Source organism: Buteo buteo, chromosome 25, assembly GCF_964188355.1.
Source record: "Buteo buteo chromosome 25, bButBut1.hap1.1, whole genome shotgun sequence".
Lineage (NCBI taxonomy): Eukaryota > Metazoa > Chordata > Aves > Accipitriformes > Accipitridae > Buteo > Buteo buteo.
Window position 1 is genome coordinate 3,081,554 of NC_134195.1, and position 22,329 is coordinate 3,103,882.

Sequence of the window (22,329 nt, forward strand, 5' to 3'; positions counted from 1 at the left end):
AGGGCAAAGCCGGACAAACCCACCCAAATCCCGGCGGCGGCTCTGCGCCCTTACCGTCTCGGGGTCGTTCTCAAACACCTCCCGGGCCTCCTCCTTGCTGCAGTGCTCCTCCACGCACTCCCTCTCCAGGTGCCCTTGCTTGGTCTCCTCGAAGATCTGGTACGCTCGCCGCTGCCTCTGCCTCAGGAACTGGGCAGCCTCCGGGGCGCGCAGCAGGACGGCTGGGCCGCCGAAACCCGGGCCGGCGGGGGGGGGGGGGTCGAGGAGGAGGAGGAAAGGAGCAGGAGGAAGGAGAGGCAACGGCGAACAGCTGAGCCCGCCTGGCCGCCTTCTACACCCGCACCAAACCGCCCGGCCAGGGGTCACCGACCGCCTCGCTGTGTGGTACCGAGCCCCTTCCCTCTCCGGTACCCACCCCCCCCCTATACCGTGGGTCGGCGCGGCCCCTCTCACGCCGCCGGGCCCCCCTCACGCCGCCGGGCCCCCCTCACGCCGCCACCACCGCCACCTCCGCCGCCTTTCCCCCCCCGCCCCAGCCACGAAGCTGCGCATCCCCCGCCACCTTCCCCTCAGCCCCAGCGTCCCCGTCCCCCCCCACCCCGCGCTCCCACCACACGGGGCCGGTGGGCGATGTTGGGGCGGCGTGGGCGGCAGGGACAGACCCCCCCCTTCCCCTCCGTGTGTGTGTGTCCCCCCGCCGCCATCCCCTCAGTACTCACTCTGTGAGGAGTCCGCCGCCAGCAGGACGAGCAGCAGGGCGGCCCCGAGGGGAGCCGCGGGATGCGGCATGATGCGGCGGCGGCGGCGGCTGGGGCCGGGCGCTGGCGGAGCGGAACGGAGCTGGGCGGCGGCGGCGGCGGCGGCGGCAGGGCGGGCGGGGAAGGCGCTGCTACTGCGGGAGCGCCGAGCCGGGGAGGGCTCGCTCGCCCGTCCTACCCAATCGTTCGGCCAAGTCGCCGCCGAGCCCCGGCTGACGGGACACACCTCACGGCGGAGGCTACGGCCCGGCCCCTCGTACCTGCCGGGCCAAGGCCGCGCCGAGCCGCCGGGGGGGGGGGGAGGGAGTATTTAACGGGGAGTCGGGCCGATGGGCGGACGGCAGGGCCCGGGGAGCGGAGGGGAAGGCGGGTCCCTTCACCTCCGGCCCGGCTGCATCTCCGGAGAGCTGCGGGGCTCAGCGCCGGAGAGGGAGAAGCTGGCACCCGACCCGGTCCCGCCTTAAATTAGGAACCTCTCCCCACACCCCGGTAACGTTATTTGCCTCACGACCACGTTTTTGGTTTATTCCGCTCTTTTAGGGTAAACTCCTCAGGGAAGAGGTGGGTGTGGTGTACACCGATACGTTGCTACGCCGTCCTTTGCTGTCCTTCGTCCGTCCGTAGGTACACGGGACGCGGCCGATGTGGGAAGCCCCGTTAGCTGTCAGCCGGGTCTGCGCTTCGACCGCCTGTTGCCACCGCTTCGTTCCTCCGTGCTGCCCTGCAGGTGGGGAAACGTGACCGGCAACTTGGGTAACACCAAAGCTATGCGTTCTTCAAGGTGACTTTAATCGTGGAATCATTTAGGTTGGAAAAGACCTTCAAGGTCATCAAGTCCAACCATCATCCATGCCCGCTAAACCATGTTCTGGAGTAATGGCATAACCGGCGTGAAAAAAAGAACTCGTCTAGTATAATTTTAATATTTAGGTGTATCTAATACAGACTTTGTGTCTCCACAATAAATTGCTGCAAACATAATGTGACAAGTGTAAACAATGTATTTATATTACATACAGTTGAAGTAAAGCACATGAAAGCGTAAGAGCTAGCCTACTCGTTCAAAGCAACCATCCCTAGGCTCGTATCTTCTGCCTGACAATGGCCAATAGTAGACATATAGGCAAGAGGTATAAAAACACATCAACCACCATGGAGTGGTCTTTTCCTTCTGTTTTCAGCTTCTGAAGTGCAGAGGAAGAGCTCTCTCTCGTAAAAACTGTGTCCGCTGTCACGTTAACAGCCACAAATGTACCTCTTCTCCATGAATTTGTCAAACAGGTTTTTGATCCGCTGTTACTTCTGGTCTCCAGGAGTGGCAGCAAGGTCCGAAATGTGCACAAAGGCTAGACAGGAACTTTTCCCCAGCAGTTTTAAATCCAGTGCTTAATGATTTTCTAGGGTACTTGAATTTTCATCATCTAAGAAATAATGAATTATCATGCCCTATCTCTTTTCACCATGCCATTTTATAGACTTCTCTCATATGCTTTCAGAACCATCCCTTTTCCTAAACTATGGAGCTTTGGTCTATTATTTGTTTCCAAAGCCCTTTGAGCTGGCATTGCTCAAAGAGGCAGTCCCACCAGTCCCCATTGCTTGTTCCTGTCCTTTGGTCACGTCCGCTTCTTGCTCTGGCATGCAGTGAACCTGATCAGAGTAACCCAACAAAAACGATTAATTTTAATTCAGGTCAGTTCCCCCGCTGAGTTGCTGCACAGCTGCACAGACACCAAAAGGCAGAGGCTTTCAGGGGTGGCAGCGAGTAGCCATAAGCGAAGGGAGTGTGGCCCTGCTCATTTCAGCAGCAGAGCTGGCCGAAACGGCTTGTGAAGCTATAGCTGCAGGCAGAGATCTCCTAGGACTGGCTGCCACTTTCCTCCCTCCGTCGTGTGTCCCCCTGCCCACACCTAGAGATGTGGCTGTGCCGTTTCAGCTCGCTCACATGGCAGAAAACTTTTCCCTTTTTTCTGTGCGTGTATGGATTCTACCAGGTTACTGTGCTGAACCAGCTTGGCAACAGGACAAAGAGGCGTGGAGTGGGATTGCAGCAGTAAATCCGTAGGCTGCTGTGGCATTGCAGCCGGTGCCCCTCATACAGAAGCCATTCCCCATCTTTGTTTTCATGCTTCTCTGTATCTTATCTATTTATACTTCTTTTCAGACGAAGTGGAGAAAACTACATGCAATATTCAAGATGTGGGTTTGCAGCAGCACTGTTCTGCTTTTGTCTTACTTTTTTTTCTTACTATTTCCAAACATTCCGCAGGTTCCTTTTTACTCCCTGACCTGTTCTTTTCAAAGAGCTATGAACGAAAGGTCTGAGACCTCTTTTCTGACTAGAGTTGCTGTTTTCCCAGTGGATACATACGGTGAGGGTTGCCTTCCATGGGTGCATCACTTTGCGTGTCCGTATATTAAATTTCACTTGTCATTTATCACCCTGTCACATTAAAAGTGCTATCAAGCGATACGGCTGAGCTAATCTAACAGCTTCTTGCTACCCAAACAGGTTGTGCCACTCACTCTTCCATCCCTCTATGCTTCCACCCTAGCCCTGGATGCACAGTTCTCCCTCCCCGATCTTTGTATGGTTTTGTCGCTGATGGGACCTCACAGCAAATCAATTCAGCTCACTAAGCCAACAGAAAGTATTTCTTTTTCCTAAAGGTCTTCTGAAATTCTTGATTGCCAGTTTAAGATTTGACTGTTCAGACAAATTTTGTATTATCTGCCAACTGTCCTCATGGCATTAAACTTCTCCATAAAATTTCTGAAGATGTTGAACAGCAGAGATTTTTGTGGGTTCTGGAAACTGATTGTGTAATCTAATGATGAGTTTCTTTTCTTTTAGATGTTTTTTTATCCTTTTGCTTTTATTCCATATGAATACACTTCGTGAGTCTGCGGTGAAAGACTAGGTCAAAAGCTTTCTGAAAATCCAGCTATGTAATGTTATCAGAACCATCCTGATCTATATAAAAATCACTCCTTGAACCTCTAATGGGTTTGCAAAACATGACGTCCTACTTGATATGCAATGCTGATTCTTCTCCAACATGTCATTCAGTTTATTAATACTATTCTTTATTATAGTTTCCAGTAAGTTGCCTGGCACAGACATCAAACACTGATCTGGGTGAGCCCAGAAGTCCTTTTAACAGTCACATTTTCCACCTTCCATTCTTCTGGCACTGTAGCATTTAAGGCAGATTTAAGCAATGAGTTGCATAAAGCACCGGTTTCATTTTTTTCAGAGTTCATGGCTTTATACCATCTGATCTCAGCTATCCCAGTGAGGTCTTAGGGAACACAGAAAACAGGATAGAAAAATAATGCAGAAAATATTAAAACAACATCATATGAACTGCTTGTACTCTCAGCATGTCCCATTTTAGGCTCCCTTTTGTCTTTGAAGTAGTCTAGGCACAGAGCTTTCCAGATGTAAATCTGAACCTGTAGGATTAGATTCCATTGGTTTCTAGGCACTAACCAGAAATATGCCCCAAATTTAACAAATTTCGAGAGAAGTGAATAAAAATACCACTAGAAGGTGTTTGTTAAAGACCAAAAATAAAAAAAAAATAATTTGCCAGGTAACAGAGCTTGAGTCAGTTATTCCGAATTCTGATGAGTATCAGTTGGTTCATCTTCCATACCTAATCCCAAACCAAAAACCAAGGTAGCATTTGCCTGTTAGTGCAAACCAGTGCGTAGTACGTAGCCAAGCTGCAGAAGTGTAGTGAAAGAAGGTAAAACTGAGCAAAGTTACTTTAGGTTGCTGCAACTAATTACATTTGTGGGCACCATATTGTAGAATGAAACTAAAGTGCCCTAAAAGGAGTAAATAGGCCTCACAACTTTAGATACTGAGTTATGGAGAAGAGGAAGGTATTCCCAAGTGTGCCCTTCCTTCCTTCCATCCATCATTCCTTCAGCCAGGGGCACTATGAGGGGGATGGTTCTTGTCGACTTCAGAAGGACCAGCTTTTCCCTGTAATGTACTTGTTTGTCCTCAAGGAAAAATTGATTAGACTTGCATCCTACTGCCAAAGTATCTCAGATTTTAGGGACAAGTGACTGTTTCACATACTCATTCCACATTCATTGCTTGTCCTTTTTCCTTCAGACGTGCTCCAAAAATGACATTCCTTTTTTTTTTTTTCCTATTCTATGAGGAGGGAGGAGTAAAAGGATGTGAGATTACATCAGAATATTTAAAGAATTAAATGACTATGGAAGGCAGCATACTGAACCAGCACATCCCTGTGAGAGCAAGCAAGCTGATTCCATGATCCTTGACCTGAATGCCCTACAGGCTGGGCACATGCCAAATATGCTCAGCACATTGAGATCTGGAACTTGCTGCTCAGTTGTGTGAACTACAATTCACAGCCTGATGCCAGGAAATAAACTGGAGATTTCAAGGACAGGAAGCGCTGAACCGTCGTCGTCCCCTCCGCGCCTGTCTTGGTTCCAGGTCAATGGGATTTCCTTTCATTAGAGGTCAAAATGATGACCGAAAATGACTTTAGGCACCAGCAAAACCAAATTGCTCACCTGGGCAGTGGCACCCCCTCTGCAGCAAGCGAGGCCACGTGCAAACTCCTGGGCAGAACATGCCACCGTCCTCCATGTGTGATCTGTCAGACGAAATGGCACTGAGCAAAAGCACCAGAACTCCTGCCCCAGCCTACGGTACATCGTGGCTCCCTGTTAGTTAAATACCACTGCAGGTCATCGAAGGGATGAGGTGGGCATGGGGGAGCAGAGGGTCTCTTTTCTGTGCAACCTGAGTCACCACGATGCAGTTAGCACCGAGCACCTGGGAGGCAGGAAGCCCAACGAGGCTGTTTTATTTGTCATGGCAAGAAGAGGTTGCAAAGGAGGAGAAACTGGAAGAGGTCCTTACATAACTGACTCTGCTTTTTACTTCTTACTCCCTTTGAAAGAACAGCTTTGAAAATAACAGCTTTGGAAAGAACAGCTTTTAAAAGAACAGCTTTGAAAAGAATAGCTTTGAAAAGGATAGCTATGCTTTCCTCCATTTAGGAAAAGACCTCTGGATCCCTGGGATCCAACCATTAGACTGGGCAGTTAACTTCTTTGTCAGGGAAGCCCAGGTCCTTTACCACGCGCCTGCCTTTGCGTGTCTGTTATCCAGTTAAGGATATTACGTTAAGGTGTAATAGATTTCTTGCTTGAGGATAAAGCGCCCATTGTACCATCACTAAATGCTTCTATCGTGTCTCTTTATGTTGCTATTTGGCGTTAAAATTCTGTAGAGAGCGAAAAACGTCTTGATTTTCATCCACATGTGAGCAGGCAGGGAAGGGAGCTCAGAAACTGGAACCACTGTGGGCAGACAGATTATATATAGCTCTGGGATGTCCCTGACAGGTAATTTACATCAAAAAAGCAGCACTCCAAATATCCTACTGTCTTCGCGCGCGCGCGCACACACACACACACAAATTTTGATGGTATGGAAAAATCACACAGAAAATCCTTACTGAAACAGCATCATTTTGAAGAAGAGCTGAAGATTTGTATTTCTGCTTCACCCAAAGATGAAAAAGCTCCTATAGCAGTGTGTGGAACTTCCCCAGATGGACCTAAGTTAATGAGAAAAAGTATGGGTTACCAGGCTAAAGATTTAAGATTTCTTCTCATCAGCAGCAGGAATTGAATGCCGAGTGCAAGACAGGAACCTTTCATGGTACCAATGCAACCCCTGCTGTTTGGGAAACCCCAGTGATGGATCAGGCTGGACCTTCTCCTAAAGTGCACTGACACAGATGAGCTGGGGCTTTTTGCACAGCCCGCACTTTCCTTTTTAAGAACAACAGAGTTTGAAACACGTCAGCTTCACTTAATGTCTGGCTGTAAAATGAATCAAAATAAATCAAAATTGTAATCTGTTTGTATTAATGAGAAGAGAAAGCTGGAAGGGTAAAAAAAGAATAAGATGCAAGCCTTCTAAGAAGATTTCAAGGCGCTCAGTGTAATGACGGATGGTCATGCAGCTCCATTGAAAGATGTTACTAATGCATGTGTGAATCCTTATTCAAAGATACAAATTGATGTAACATGAGAATGGTGGTGAAAAAGGATCCATCAGAAAGATGGGAAACTGCAGATAAGAACAATTAGAAGCCATGCTTTGATTCAGGCTATTTTCACATCCCTGGATAAATATGAAAAATTACTCTCTCCTCTTCCAAATATAAATCCTTCCTGGAGCCACACAAACATGTGTCTTTGTTTAGATCAGGCCAATGTTTTTGTGGGAGGATGTGAAATTTCATCAAGAGGTCTCCAATAATGCTAATGGCATAAAATTCCTCTTATCCAGTATGTTCAAATTAAACATTTTCTAATAATAACAAACACAGAAAAGGTCCCATTATACCGCTTAGCTCTTTTGAGTGATTAGTATATATTAACTCAATAAGAAAAGGGTTAACTTTCAAAATATGCTTCATTTTAGTGGAGGAAGAAATGGATGAGAAGAATAAGCAAATGTAGATTAGAGAGAGAAAAAAAAGTCTTGGATAAAGAAATGGAGCTGGATGCATGGAGAGAGATGTAGAAGAAAGGTTATTCCTCTTTCACACATCATTTACTTAAAAAGAAACTTCATAAGAGACTCCAAAACTAGTATCACTCTTCAATGAGGGATCCAAAACCCATTTTCTGACAGTGATGCATTATGCTGGAGGGAGAAAAAGAGAAAAGCTCCTTTTCCTGCAGGTGCTAGTCGTGCCCATGTCCATGTGCTGGACTGAATGACCAGAGGAATAACCTTTGCAAGGGACCAGTTTCTCTTCAGGGCCATTGGTTTGCCTGCTGAATGCTGCTCTGCAGCCAACGCAACTGAACCTTGTGTTGAAGCATTGCACCAACATGGAAGGATCTGTTTCTTCTTCTCTATTCTCTACTGTCTTCATCCCACTGGAAATGTGCTGAGTTAAAACATGAGGCATCCCAGTGATGAAGAAACTACAGCGACCTGTCTGATTGCCTGGAAAGAGTCAAGAGAAAAGGCGGTGTCAACATTGGAGCACATTTCTGACCTACACTGAGGACAGGAGTTCAACAAGCCTGAATCCCAAACCAGACTTCGAATATGAATGAACTTTTGAGTGATGTAAGGTGTTTCATAAATATTGCTAGTGATGTGATTTGTGTTTTATTAGGCCAGCTGTATATTAATATACTATGTATGAGGTCATCATGGTTTCTATTCCTATGCGTTCCACATGTGCTTCTTTTCTAGGGGATTTTTAGTTGCTTGAATAAAGCCTAAAATACATATATATAAATTCAAGGGTGACATGAGGAGTAAAAGAACATTGCAGCAAAACAGTAAGAACAAATATAAGCCCATACAGTGCGTTATGCCCTACAAAACTGCACCAGGGATAGCAAAACCACTGAGTTGGCAAGTGGACCTGCTGAGAGATTATGTGAGTGTGAGCTGTCTTTCTGAGGCAGGAGGGAGTGTACTGATAGCCATTAATGCCTTTGAAATGGGCTTCTTGGCGGAAGAGCATGATGTATTCTTTATTGTGCTCTTTAACTCAAAGCAATAAACACATAACTTAAAAATCACTTGTATATTGAAAAAAGTTGTCTTGGAAGTCAGTGGCTAAACTCCCAGCTACATGACACAATATAATGGGATGCTGAGAGTCGAAACCGTAATTTTCATGAGATGTGGCTCTTGCAAATGCTCTGAGCTCTTAGAGGGGACCCCACGCTGAAGCAGCCTCCGTGCATCGATCCGGGAGAAGAGCTGTCGCTGCAGAGCAGCTCCCAAACCCGGGTCCCTGGGGCAGCTGCTGGTGGTTGAGGAGAGTTGCCTGGGAACAAGGAGCTGCCGCCTTCTCATTTCCAGCTGTTAAATTGTATAGAAAGGAGCTGAATAATACCAGAATAGAAACCTAGCTTATCATTTGCCAGGTTTAATAGAACAAAATAGGAGCCATTTAATGGCATCTTTAAATTGTTTGCCGGGATAACATAGTTCCTTCCTGGCAAAGTAAGCAAAACCATTTCAGCCTGTTGCCACAAGGACCATTTCTCCTGTGGCTGCGTTTTATTTTAAGCAGGTGGAAAAGCTGGTAAGTCATCAGTAAGCTCTTGTGCTGATCAGCGCAGCAACGCTTTGGTTTTGTCACCCACCTTTTTCCTATTAGCAGCAGGAAACACTGACCTCCTTGCCAAAGCCAAGTCCATCCATTCTTTTATTGTCCCTAAATAAAGGCCAAAGAAAAGGGGTAACATAAGTAAAAATTCCACAAATATGAAGAGCCTTAAACAAAAGCCAGTCGCTATTTCCATATTATGTGCACATACACCCACCCTCGGCTTCCTGTTTGTGTGTATATATAGACATATAGGTTCAGTGGCTGAAAATACGTTTACTAAATTTACTAAATATGGTGAAGATGACATTTTGCCCTCTGGACTACATTTTTATCATTTTGTATTCAAAGGAGACGAGTCTTTGCAGCAGAATTCTAGCAGGTCCGTGTTGCAAAATGAAAACAGGTCTTTCTGTAATCTTTTATTGATTAGCTTCTTGTTCCAACACACTTGTTAGTTACAGTGGGATGCTGTAACCTCTGGCGTGTGCGAAGGATGGTGAAAAGGTAATAACAGAGGGGATTGTACCAGAGCAGGATGAGAAATAGACATAACTGAGAAACTGAAAAGTCATTTTTGGAAAGTGCATGCAAATATATGTATTAAAATATCGAAATTTAGATTTACTTTTTGAATGGAAAATAGAATATCTGATGTGCTGTTTTCTCCATCCAAATGGAAATTTGAGTATTTATATTTTGATAATACTAATAATACTACTACTAATACCAATAATAATAGCAAGAGTTCTGAGTTTATTTCTGAAACAGAAAGTGTTCTGGTTTGGTTTAGTTTTTTTCTGGAAGGGAAATTCTAGCTGGCTGGTTTGGGAGGGAATGAGAAGTGAATGAGGCCTGTTAACATCTTTGTGGGAGACAAAGAAAAATGGAAGTGGTGGTCAGGCCAGAGCAGATGGTTATCTTGCTGTAAGCCTGCCATCATCGAGGGAAGGAGTTTCCAGATGTCATGTTGTTGAGCGGCCTGTGATCAGCTGCCATGAAATATCCATCTCCCAAAGCTGGAGGGAAGGAGAACGCTTTCGAAAACCCAAAGCAGCGAACCAAAAGGAGGTGTGAGGTTTGAGGACGGCTCGCAAGTCCTGGGAACGAAAGGTGGCATTGAGAGGGGCTTGGGTGGGGGATGCAGCCCAACGAAGAGCTGCTCGCGGAGTCTGCGTCCGCTCTTTTGGAGGGTGCTGGCAACAGAAAGAAAAGAAGACCTGTTTTGGTTTAAATTCAAAAAATCATAGTTCAGCAACATGTTATTTTAACCAGGAAAATTAGGGAGGGAGAGGGATATCTAGGTGAAGTATTGCTTCCTTTTTCAATTATAGATTACTCTGAAAGATAAGGGAATGGGACAATACTTTACTAGTGAGGGCTGGTTTTGAGCCTGTGCTGTGCTACGTATATCAAATACCAAAACTTTCTAACATTGGTACTTAAAATGGGCAAGAAGTATATGCCAAGAAACCACGTTTCATTCCTGTGCAAGCTTGTCTTCAGGTAAACATATCGATGTTCTCTTCTCTGTAAGAAATCTTTGTGCTTTAGGAAGAGAGTGATGTTGTGAAATTAAAAACAGGAGGCATACACAAAAATAAAAACAGTCTGTACCTCCATCCATAGATGCATCCAAATATTCACATATGTGTATCTCCATATCCACATACGTATTGCCGTGTCCCAGTGTCCTACAAACACGAATCAGTTAAGCTTCTTATAACACTTCTCTGAGACAGGAAGGTATTATTCCTGTTTACAGACTAGAAAGCTGAAGCCTCGAGGTGAGGAAGTTCAAACGTAAAACCCAGGAAAAGCTGGAATTTACTTTATTTTTTTATGTCCAAGGCTTTTTTTTTTTTTTTTTAATGTCCAAAGTTTAGAATACCATCTTTTCTTTCCAGTGTTTGACTTGATTTCAAAATTTCTACGGCAAAGAGAAAAACCATGGGATAGAATAGCATTCAAATAAAAGGAGAGAATTATTGTTTCCTTTTAAGTTGAGAGAGAAAAAATCTTGTCCCCATCTCAGCTTGTATCAGAGCAGTAATTTTGAAATGAAAGTCTGATTCTTCAAAAAGCAATATATTTTGCTGTCACTGATGCCGGCTGGATCTGCAAGCTCTACCACAGGAAGAGGTGAATAAGCGGTTGAGAAAACCTCTGAACGAATTACACTCAGACCACGATAATTAAAGACATGGGCTGGGGGCTTTCTTCAGCCTGTGGTGCCGACCCCTTGTCCCTGAGGAACGCACCCTCGCCTCCTATAAACAACGCTGTGAAGCGGTGGAGGTGATGGAGAAGAGAATTGTGATACTGTGGCGTATGGAGAGGACACTCAGCAGGATCAAGGGTATCTCCTATGTTAGCTTCTTGCAGTATTTTACCCAGTGACTATATATTGTATGTAGGACCCAGCCTCACACTGGATACCGGGCTCTTCTGCAGATTCTTCTCTAGATTTATTCATAAATGACTTGTGTTGACTCTCTCCAAAGGAAACGCGGTCACCCAGTGGTTGCTCTTTGCCTATTATCACTGTGCTTTCATCTATGGTTTGGCACCAGCTGCACCAGGAAAAGGCACATAATTATAGTTTGCTTCTAAGTTATTTAACCAGAAATTCAAATTTTAAGTCCCAGAAATTACACATTGGTTATAACTAAGAAAAAAATTCAAGTACCCCTTTAAGGAGCCAGTGTTAAGCAGAATACTCCCGAGTAAGTCAAACCTATCGCAAGAAAAACACCTTAATATCTGGAAAGAAAAAAAAACCCTTCAGTTGTTATCTGGCTAGAAAATTAACTTCAGCTGTTTTCTTACTAAAGTCTTCCAGTTCTTATTTTTATTGAGTGTGTGTTGTTTAGACATTGTGCTCTAGAAATATTTTATTACATAAATGTTTGTATTGAGGGAGGGAGGAAAGGGTGGGGAAAAAAACCAACAGATAAATCCAGCCTACTTAAGGCTTTCAGGCTGTGTGTGTGCTGCAGGGAGGATCCTCACAGCACGGCTCACTATATTCCAGGTGCCTTTGCTGCCTGGAAGCGTAGCTCAGCTTTCCATACCCCCGGCACCTCTGTCAAAACTAGAAATCTGCGGTATGTCCATCACTTGCGCAGGCACCAGCTCTTAGGGCAGGTGCAGTAAATGCAGAGCCAATGCAGGTTTTGGGGGGGAAGCCCACGAAATCCCACACGCAGCATCCCGAAAGCGGGGGACTCGCCGCGTGTGGGCTGTACGCGCTCCACGCCGTCAGCGGAGGAGCTGCCCTTGCCGTGCAGCGTGGTGGGGTTTAGCGAAGCCCAGCCAGAGCTTCTCAAGGCGTTTGGTGGGAGACGAAGGGGAAAGATGCTGTCCTCCGCAGCCCTGATACCCACCGCCGGGAGCCGGGGAGAAGCTGCAGCACAAGCTGTTCCCATGGGATGGGATGATCCCAGCAGCCCGATCCTCCGTGTCCACATCCCACTCCCCGGGGACACACACGGGGGGGTCCTCTGATACCCACCAGTTGCAATGGGGATGCTCAGGTCCTCCTGCTGTGCCTTGGAACGCTGCCTCCACCCCAAAAGGGTTCCCTCCAGCCTTTTTCCTCCCTGGTGCTCAACTTTTTAAATATATATTGCTATAGCATTGTGCACCTTCCCATAGGGGCCGATAAGCAGATTGCAAAGGCTCATTTTTTTCTGGAAAGGCAGAAAACTAATGCAAATGACATTCACTGTGGGTTTTGATATGTGCGGCGTGATGCTTATCAGCCCGATTGTACACCAGGGAAAGAAACGGCAGGATTGTTCGCCTTGTCTTACATTCAGTTTAACAAGAAAACCCGTGAAACTCTTTGTGTTACAGTCAAGCGTAACAGAGGCCTCCACATTTCCAGAAGTAAAGTGGGTTCTCTGGCCAAATTAAAGAAAGTGGAGAATTGCCAAAGAAAACATTTTTGTCCAGCTTAGCTTATCTGATGTTACCAGCATGTAGTGATACTTTATCGTAGCGAGTTATTTCCTCTGTTAAACATAGAAGCAGGAGCAAGCATGGAAAAACAATGCATGCAACCAAACCCCAAATGTTTAACTATTTTAGCTTACCGTGGCGGGAAGCAGGGGCGGAGGGGGAAGAGATAAAATTAAGCATTCCTCAGAGCCCAGCTACTGCTTTCTGTACTAGAATTGCCTCAATCAGAGCAGAAAGCCTGAAGTGGCTGTCCGGCACATAAAATTTTATGCTCCCAAGATAATATACAAAGGGCCAAAGGGTTTTTCCAGGATGAAGGGCTGAAATAGGTTTGCGTGGCTGAGACAGGGGGGTTGTGCAGTAGGACCCCAGTGTCCCTATGGCTGGAAGATGAGGAGCAGATCCAAGGGCTCTTGGGACATTGGGAGGCGATGAGCACTGCGGCGCGAGGAGGGAGGGCAGAGTCTGGTCCTCCCCACCCGGGACGCCGTGGCCAGGCTTATTTGATTTACGATTGCTCGAAACTCTTGTTGGTTAATTATGATTTAGTGGGATGCGTGCACGGTGAATTATGTGGGGTTATGAAAGGCAAGCTTTGGCTAATGTCCGGAACAAGGTCTGAGTTGTGAAATCTCTGTGTGGTGGGGCAAGGACTGCCCGGCCAGCCTTCAGGGCTGGCTCAGGTAAGGCTGTGTCAGCACCCTGCCACCCATCCCACTGCCTGGAGAGTGAGCCGTGACCCGGGACGTCATTTCCCCGCTGATAATCCCTGTGCCAATGGGCCATTAAAATGTACTTTGACATGTTAAGTTCCAGCTCCTGCCTGTACCTTTTCAGTTAAGTTGGGCAGGGTGAGACACAAACTCTTCCGATAGCATACGCTGAGTCATAAGCTAGGACGTTCATTGGCACAGCAGCAAAAAACCGTGTTTGCTAACCCTTATGCACATCAAACAGGTGCTGATGGCAAAAACATGTTCTGCAGAAGGTCCCAAGGAACCTCAAGGCTGAACGGAGCGCTGTGGAGTTGTCTCATTCCCTGCCAGCAATCCTTGGACGTCATCCAAAATTACCTGTGTCTTCTTGAGTTTAGTTCAGTTGGACTTGAGGATTAGCAAGAGAAACACGTGTAAACATCTATGTATATAGAGGCAGAAAAAGCAACATATAGAAGACTATATCTTGGTAGCCTATACGTAAGTCTAAGGGAACACTATAAAGAATATATGTATTTAAGCATTTATATATTTTCCAGTAGACACTTAAGAGCCACGGTTTAAATTCGTGATGCTGAAAGTCTTGATTCAGAAGGAGATCAATCACTCCTGAGACTCTGGCAGGAGCCAGTGCTTTGCATTTCATTACATTGTCACATAGTGGTGTTGAGCGGTATCTTATCAGGCTTTCTGAACTAAGCCCAGTCCAGAAAAGCTCTCAGGTGTGTGTTGCTTCAGGTGTGCAAAAAGTCCTTTGTACGTCTGTGATTTGAGCCGGGCTACTTATGTTCTTCCGTGGTTTGGAGCTATACATTTAGATTCATGAGTAGGATCCAGATCCCAAACAAGAATTGAGAATGTCAATACCTTCGTGAAATTAAACTCTCGGTCAAGTCCTGGATATTTTCCTCTAGACAATCCTCAAAACTTAACATTAAAAAGAAAGAAACCAAACAAATCATGAATCTAGATGCAGTCTAATGAGATTCGAGTCTACACCAAACACTCTTCTTTCATCAAGAAATGGAAAGGAGGATGAAATCTGCAGAAAGTACCTATAATCCTAAGTTTCTTAAAACTCGTTCAAAAATAAACTCAGCAACATAAAAGCCTAGTCTAAGCAATCTCTGGTTCTCTTTCGGGGCATTTCTTTAACTAATTTATAGAAATTCAGTTAGAATAAGCCCCTGCAGTCTGAAAGGCTCCAGATCTCACAGGAATTTGCCAGTGGTTTGCAGTCAGCTGTGATGGAACTCGTCTGAGTAGGACAAGGCAGGATAAACAGTACATGGATATCCAACTCCATAACCATTTTCCTGGTGTGCTTGCAGGCATGTCCATGTAACATCTAAAACTGAGCCTTGTGAATGCCAACAGCTCTGTGGGTGTGAGCAGCAGAGAAATAAAACTAAACCAAACAAGGCAGCAGACAGATTGCATTGTACAGGAGAAGCTGTTCGCCGTTTCGGTGGGGACACAGCAGTTGCACCCACGCCAAAACAGCTCATCCCCACGTACCACGGTCCACCTGCCAGGTACAGTGTCCTGAGTGGCACATCTCATCTGTTCTGATGTTCAGAACATCAGTTCGGAGCTCGTGTGGAGCTAGGAGAGGGGCATGGAGAATCCTCTGCTTTAAATGTATTTTGACATCGGCACAGTCAACTTTAACAGGTTGTTTTATGGATCCACTTATAATATCTGTGGGAAATCTCAGGACCAGGGTCATCTATGATCAGGTCAGATCTTGGTCAGCCAGCACTGCCGTGCCCAGCAGCTTGGCTGCTCGCATCCATCCGCCTAACAGCGACACAGGCAGCGACAGCAGAAAACCCAAATTGGGGCAGTCTTTGCTTTTGTTTCTTCATCTGTGGGAAGTGTACGGAGGACTGCGATTGGAATCAACGGGTTTGCAGTGAGGAAAATAAAAAAGCCCAAGGGACGCTGGCTGGTTTGAAAGACATCAAGGTTGTTTACATCCACTCCTTTTTCCTTTCTCCTCATTATCTGGGACTTTGGAGGACTGTAGCACGGAAACATCTTAAAGTGGAAAGGTTAGGACACTGTTGGAAGGATACATGCTGAACGGGGTTCCAGCATCAAATGAGGATCTTCTCACAACCAGCAACAGTAGCGTGCTCAGGGCTACCTTCGTGTGTGGGCTTCAGACTTATCTTGACTATCTTGACTCAAAGGACCTTATGGCTCCCTGCAATTATAAATGGGACCGACTGAACTTTTCGGCAGCCCTGTTTATATTTACACATTCTTGTCTGGTTAAAAATTGGGATTTTTGGGGGTTTTTTTGTGGGTCCTTTGTGTTTTGTCTCTGTGACTGCCGCGTATTTAAAGAAAAAACCCTGAAATGTCAACTGTATCAAGAGGAGACAACAGTGACTGTCTGGGGTTACTCTAAGCACTTTCTTTCCCACAAAAGAAGAATGATGAATTTATATCTACTTTTATACATAGGGGAATTTCTTAAGTCCTCCAGGAATTCTCTACCATTTAGACAATTTTTGTTGGGGGAAACAGCAAAGTTTGGTACATTGCTAAGAGGTGTTTGTGTCTTCAGAGTCTCCTGAAGACTCACATGCAGTAACTGATCTCCCAGCTTCTCCTTCGATCACAGCCAGGTGCACCTTCACTACAAGACTTTACGTCGGTATGGGAGTCCCATGTCCGTGCAGTGAAGTTTTGAGGGTACTCTATTTTTCAGACGGGCTCTCACAACTCTCCCTCTTCTGCTGCCTCTGTGGCAGAGCCCAGGGATACCTGGCACATCTTAGAGTAGTCACAAAGTTTAGATCTGCCTCTTCATTTTGAATAGCTGGGTTTCTTCTTATTTTTTTTGACTTACAGTTTTAAAGTTTATTTGCTTGCCAAAAAAAGCAATGTGACAGCAACGTGTACTTCTCCCATTATGAAAACATGTTCTCCCATAATAAAAAACATGTCTTAAAGAGATGAACTTGTTTCTGCTAAATCTATGTTAATTACTGACACCAGCAAAATTGAGATAACTTCTTCAAGTGTTGCGGTTTCCTCTCTCTGACAGCCTTTCCACTGTTATTCCATCAAAGTCAATATAAATAATCCATCTCAGAGCACACTAATTGAGACTTTTCTGACATCTCCATAATGCAAGTGAAGATCTAAAAATGAAATGTTTTTCAACCCTTTGTTGAAAAACCTATACATTACCACAAATCTTTCTGCTTCTGTCTTTTTTACAAGGAACACTACTTCCATCCTTGCTTAATTCTCTCTTGAAGCTTGTTTTTCTGTGTTTCTTCCCTTTTCCCCTGCAAGATGCCAAAAGCACTTTCCTTTCCCCTTCTGTCTCTATTTTCCCTTCTCTTCTCTCACAACGGCTCTCCAGTGACTCAGGAGAGAAGGAGGAGTCTGTCGTCTGTTGTACAGAAGAGACATGTATAGCCCAGCATGCTCTTTACTATTTTTCATAACAGCTTGACAATATTGAGTCATTGCATCCTATAAGGCACTGAAAGTTGCAATCCGAACTGTGAAATTTCACATTCCTCTTACTGAATTATTTTTTCAAACTAGAGTGCTCATTTATCAAGATCTTTCTGAATTCCAATCCTGTTCACCAAAGTGCTTGCTACCCTTCCCAATATAGTGGTCTACAAAATGAGACCTACTAATTACTAAACATACTCTTTAATGCGTTATTGAAGTTATTCATGAAAAAATTGAATAGCAAAAGACTTAGGCCCTTGTAAATGTCCATTTCACACATCCTTCTATTCTGATCACAGACCACTGATAACATCTTTCTGAATACAGTTTTCCAACCACTTTTTTATTTCTTTTCATTTACTGTATATATGTAACGTGCATGAGGATATCATGTGAGCTGGTTGCAAGACCTTGCCAAATTGAAGAGATATTGCACCTTCCCTATCTACAAATAATATATTGGAATAAATAAATAAATCTATTATTTCCTTCTTTTGGAAAGACATTGCCTTATTTTGGCATGACCTGTCCTTGAAAAATTTGTGTTAATTTATACTTTTGTCCTTGGTTTTTTTTCTGAGACTTACAGATTTCTGGATTGTGTCTGGCTGTAAAGCCTTTCATGAGTAAATGAAATTGCCAATTCAAAGCCACTCAGAAATAAATAGAAAGCTTTTCAATAGTTGAATTGAACAAATTGTGCAAAATAAGCAGGATGGTCCCAATCCACGTTCCAGTAGGCAGGTGTACAGTGATGTACAACAGGGATGAAGAAGCAGAGCAAATGCTGATGCCAATAGGCATCCCTTCATCTGTACCTCCTCAGAGCTAACCTTTTTGTCAAAGCACACTGAGTATAATCATTTAGTATTTACCAAAACACCAAAATTCCTAACGGCTAGATGTTATTTGATTATATTTGGCTTTCAAATTGCAGCCTGTAGTAGGAAGAGTTAGAGGGTACACCATATGGGAAGGATTTCAAAGTCCTGCAGTCTTTGCATCCCTCTCCTCCAGTAAAATCAGTGGCAAAACTCCTGCTGACTTTGGTGAAAGCCAAGTTGGGTGATGTCTCTTTGTGTTTGAAAGCTGTTTTGTAGTTGATCCACGCAGTTAAATGGCTGAACAATACACACGTTAAATAAGAACCTACCAGACAGCTATTCCTTCTCACGTACCGAAGCTGGTCTGCTGGGAGATGTAAAGTCCTTCACCCTCCTCTGCAAAGGATGGCATCAGATGCGGGAATCGTTGTGGTCCCCGATGGCAACCTCCGCACCGGACCCCGTCCCAGCCCACCCCAGCCCACCCCTCCTGCCCGCCGTGCCGTTCCCAACGGAGCTCCGGGACCTCCAGGGCTGCTCCGGGGGGGAGTGCTGGAAAACACAGCGGTCTCTCACCCCAAGTCGAGGTTAACTTTGAGAGTAGAAAGGTTTAAAAATGCAAAAGGTGTGGCTGCTTGTCCTTAAACCACCCCTGCCAACCCCAACTTCGTGATTTACTGTCCCCTCCACACCAGTCACCGCTAACGTCTCAGCAGGCGATACGCGGGGCACTGTGGCAGGTCACAGGCAGTGTAAGATGTATTTTGTACCCCCGAAAAGGGACATAGCCTGCTCACGTGCATCAGAGTTGGCAGAATTACGGCGTTTTGTTGTACACCAAAGTGCTCCGTTCGGCAGGTCGCTTCAAGCCTATTTCTGATTTTGATGGGACTGCTGGTAGTACTAAATACTCCCCCTGGTAGCAATGAGTATAGCACATTCATTTGACTCAACAAAAGTAAAATAAACATAATATTTTCCTTCTGAAAATAAATGGAAATAATGTCTTAAAAAATGAACCCAAAATAGATATTTAAGTCATGAAAAAGACCTTTCCTTTTTGTTATTTCAAACCATAAGAATTTGTATTCATTTTGGCTCCCTCAACAGCAGCTAGTGGTGATGAAGTAACTGAAAAAGTGCATAAATCACTGAATCAGAGCTTGGTAAGTCATGCAGTATTGTGACCTATATATTCCAACTAGGTGACTTGCTACACTTGCATGGTTGCAAGTTGAAAAGAATGTGTGTTTCTTTAGGAATATATAGCTGGGTGGTTGGAAAAAAGCATATAGATGATAATAATAAAAAGCATGCAGCTGAACATGGAAGGACAAGGCTGTGAGTTACTGCTGTTGTACTTTTTCTCAAAATCCATCTGTTTATCATAAAATTTCATGTCTGTGCAAGCATATTAAGAGATATTCAGTGATGTGGTAGTTATTGGAATCATTACAGAAACAACAAACCTGAGGAGAAAGCCAGTTTTTCAGCATTTTCTCTACTATAAAGGACAAGCAATAAAACGCACTTGTAAAATTTTGAAACTTCACAGTTACACTGAGCAAGCAGTCGGTAAGAAGAGCCCAGTTTTGCAGCAGGTTTCAATTACGTCTATCGTGGATTTCAGGGCAGTTACATCAGCTCCTATATGCTGGGCAAATCGAGAGGCTGATTAGCATGGAAGAACTGTGGAAATAGGCAGCTTGTGATTCTTCTCTCAGTTATTTCACCTCCATTTTCTTCTGCTAACACACAGGTTTCTCAAGAAGCAGTCAGTGTTTTCAGAACAGCCCTGTAATGAACTGTCAGCAGGATTTTGCCTGTTCAGAGATCAGCCTGATGACGAAATTGCCTTTCCTGACAGACAACCCAGGAGTCTACGAGCTTGTTGGCTGTATATTCGGGTTGTCTATTCAGATTTATTTTAAATTATTACCTTATGCAGGCACAGCTTCTATTCCACTATTTAGCAGGAAAAAAAACATTAGCAACATGAACATTTTCCCAGTTTAATCATTAAGAATCAGGCTACGGTGTTTGAAGAATAGGTTTTTAAATGGGAGGAGGGGGAGACTTCACAAAAGATTAAATGATTTGTTGTTTGGTGATGTTTTAAAAGCAAACTGAGCATTGGAAAAAAACAGCTGTAGGCTAAATATGGCCTCTATGAGCTTTTAAAAAACCCCAGTAGAGTCCTGCCAGGCCTTTAGGAAGACAATTGCAAAATCAGCACGCCAAACTCCATAATCAATTGCTTGTCTAGACATAGTCCTCCCACCTCCTTTCCAGCCCTCCTCTGTCTCCATGGCCATTCCTGAAATACCTCAGCAGCAGCTGCCTGCGCATCCTTGCAGACAAGCAAGGAATCCCCCCGCAACGGTCCAAACGTCCCGGTGATTTATTTCTTCCTGCCATTTGACTCAGGGACAAGAGGAAAGTGAGGCGGACATGTAGGTCCGAAACCATATGCTGCCTGTAGGAAAAGGTGAATGGAGCGCAGGAGATGTTCTACGCAGACCTGAGGGGGCTGGTGTGCATGTGGCTGTGGTGGAGGGTGGCCAAGAAGGTGGTGGAGGGTGGCCAAGAAGGTGGTGGAGGGTGTCCATGAAGACAGTGGAGGGTGGCCAAGAAGTTGGTGGAGGGTGCCTGTGAAGATGGTGGAGGGTGGCCAAGAAGGTGGTGGAGGGTGCCTGTGAAGATGGTGGAGGGTGCCAAAGAAGGTGGTAGAGGGTGGCCGAGAAGGTGGTGGAAGGTGCCCAAGAAGGTGGTGGAGGGTGCCCATGAAGATGGTGGAGGGTGCCCAAGAAGGTGGTAGAGGGTGGCCAAGAAGGTGGTGGAGGGTGCCTGTGAAGATGGTGGAGGGTGCCAAAGAAGGTGGTAGAGGGTGGCCAAGAAGGTGGTGGAGGGTACCCATGAAGACAGTGGAGGGTGCCCATGAAGATGGTGGAGGGTGGCCAAGAAGGTGGTGGAGGGTGCCTGTGAAGATGGTGGAGGGTGCCAAAGAAGGTGGTAGAGGGTGGCCAAGAAGGTGGTGGAAGGTGCCCAAGAAGATGGTGGAGGGTGCCCGTGAAGATGGTGGAGGGTGCCCAAGAAGGTGGTGGAGGGTGACAGTGAAGGTGGTGGAGGGTGACAGTGAAGGTGGTGGAGGGTGCAAGCAGCTGTAGGAGGACTTTTTGGCTGTACCCCCTTTTCCTGGCCTTCCCCCTCTGCTCTCAGCAAACCTGGAGGCGAGAAGAAGACTGCAGGAGCTCCAACCCAACGGTGCGGCTGAGATGGAGGCAGGTGGGGTGGCTCCTCCTGCCCACGGGGGTGTCTGGCTGTGGCCGTGGGGTTCACAGTGGCAACAGCAGATCCCAGCTGCAGGGAAGGGGTGGGCGGGAGGAAGGCTGGGTACCCAAAAGGTCCCAGGGCTGGTGGACGGCACGGTCCTTGCACGGGCACGGGGAGGGCGAGGGGCTGGTGGAGGTACAGGGCTCGAGGTGGTCAAGGAGGCCGTCAAAAGAAGTTTGCTGGGAGCTGGGGTTGCTGGGACGGCAGGATGGAGATGCCGAAACCCACATGGCCATGGAAGGGGAGCACGCTGAAAGGACTTCAGTTGGTTGAGGACTGCAGAGATGGGGTGAAAAGCAGGACAAACTCCCGTCCCGTCATCGCATGGTTGGCCAATGACTTAAGACGAGATTCAGTGCGATTTCTTTTCCAAGAGAAGATGTTGTTTTGAAGTAAGCCCGTACATTTCACATATGTGCCAGTAAGTATATTGGCTGACACAGCTCCTATTCCAGAAGAAGAATATATTATTTCTTCTTGATAGGAGGTCAAATAAAGAAGGGAATGGACTGAAACCACATTCCAGTATATTTGTTATTTCCAAGCTCCTAATTGAGAAAAACAGAGTTGCACAACGTTTTTTGCGATTTCATCCATGATTGTTCTCCGAGGGATCAAACATTACGAGAGACACTCATGTGGACAGCCTGGGCAAATATCTCCTTAAAAATTCCAGCAGGCTGAAGAATAAGATTTTCTGGAAATCACTTGGTGCAAAACACTGTCCAAATTCCATTTGAACGAAAAGGCACGTCCACAAATGAAGCACACAGACAGCTTTCAGGCTTCAACGGCAAGTCCTGCTTAGCTCAGCCCCTGCTCTCAGGTGGGAACACTCCTGTATTCTTAAAAACACTATAAGCACCAACACCTCTTTTTTTTTTTTTTTTTCTTTCCCCGACAGGATCCTGTGGTTTTTGCTTCTTGCTTTCGGAGTCTTCGGCGTGAGATTAGTTTAGCTGTGAAGGACTATCCTCCAAGTCCTGCTTCTCTGGAAGAGCTGAGCATCCACAGGCTCCACAGCAATTCTTTTCATGACATACTCATGGCATTTAGGGATCCAAACCCCTTAATTTCCTTTGAATGCTCTCATCCGGCTTTT

General features: G+C 45.6%; 1 protein-coding gene across 1 annotated transcript in view; it reads right to left on the reverse strand.

Moving 5' to 3' along the window:
* GAS6 (growth arrest specific 6) overlaps positions 1–958 on the reverse strand; it is a 41,130-nt gene extending 40,172 nt beyond the window's left edge. Inside the window, exons 1-2 of the mRNA XM_075057361.1 lie at positions 720–958; positions 55–221 (exon numbers count right to left, since the gene is read on the reverse strand). Coding sequence (XP_074913462.1) covers positions 55–221; positions 720–789 — 237 coding nt within the window. The 5' untranslated portion in view covers positions 790–958. The remainder of the gene's footprint in view (positions 1–54; positions 222–719) is intronic.
* Positions 959–22,329: the final 21,371 nt, after the last annotated feature.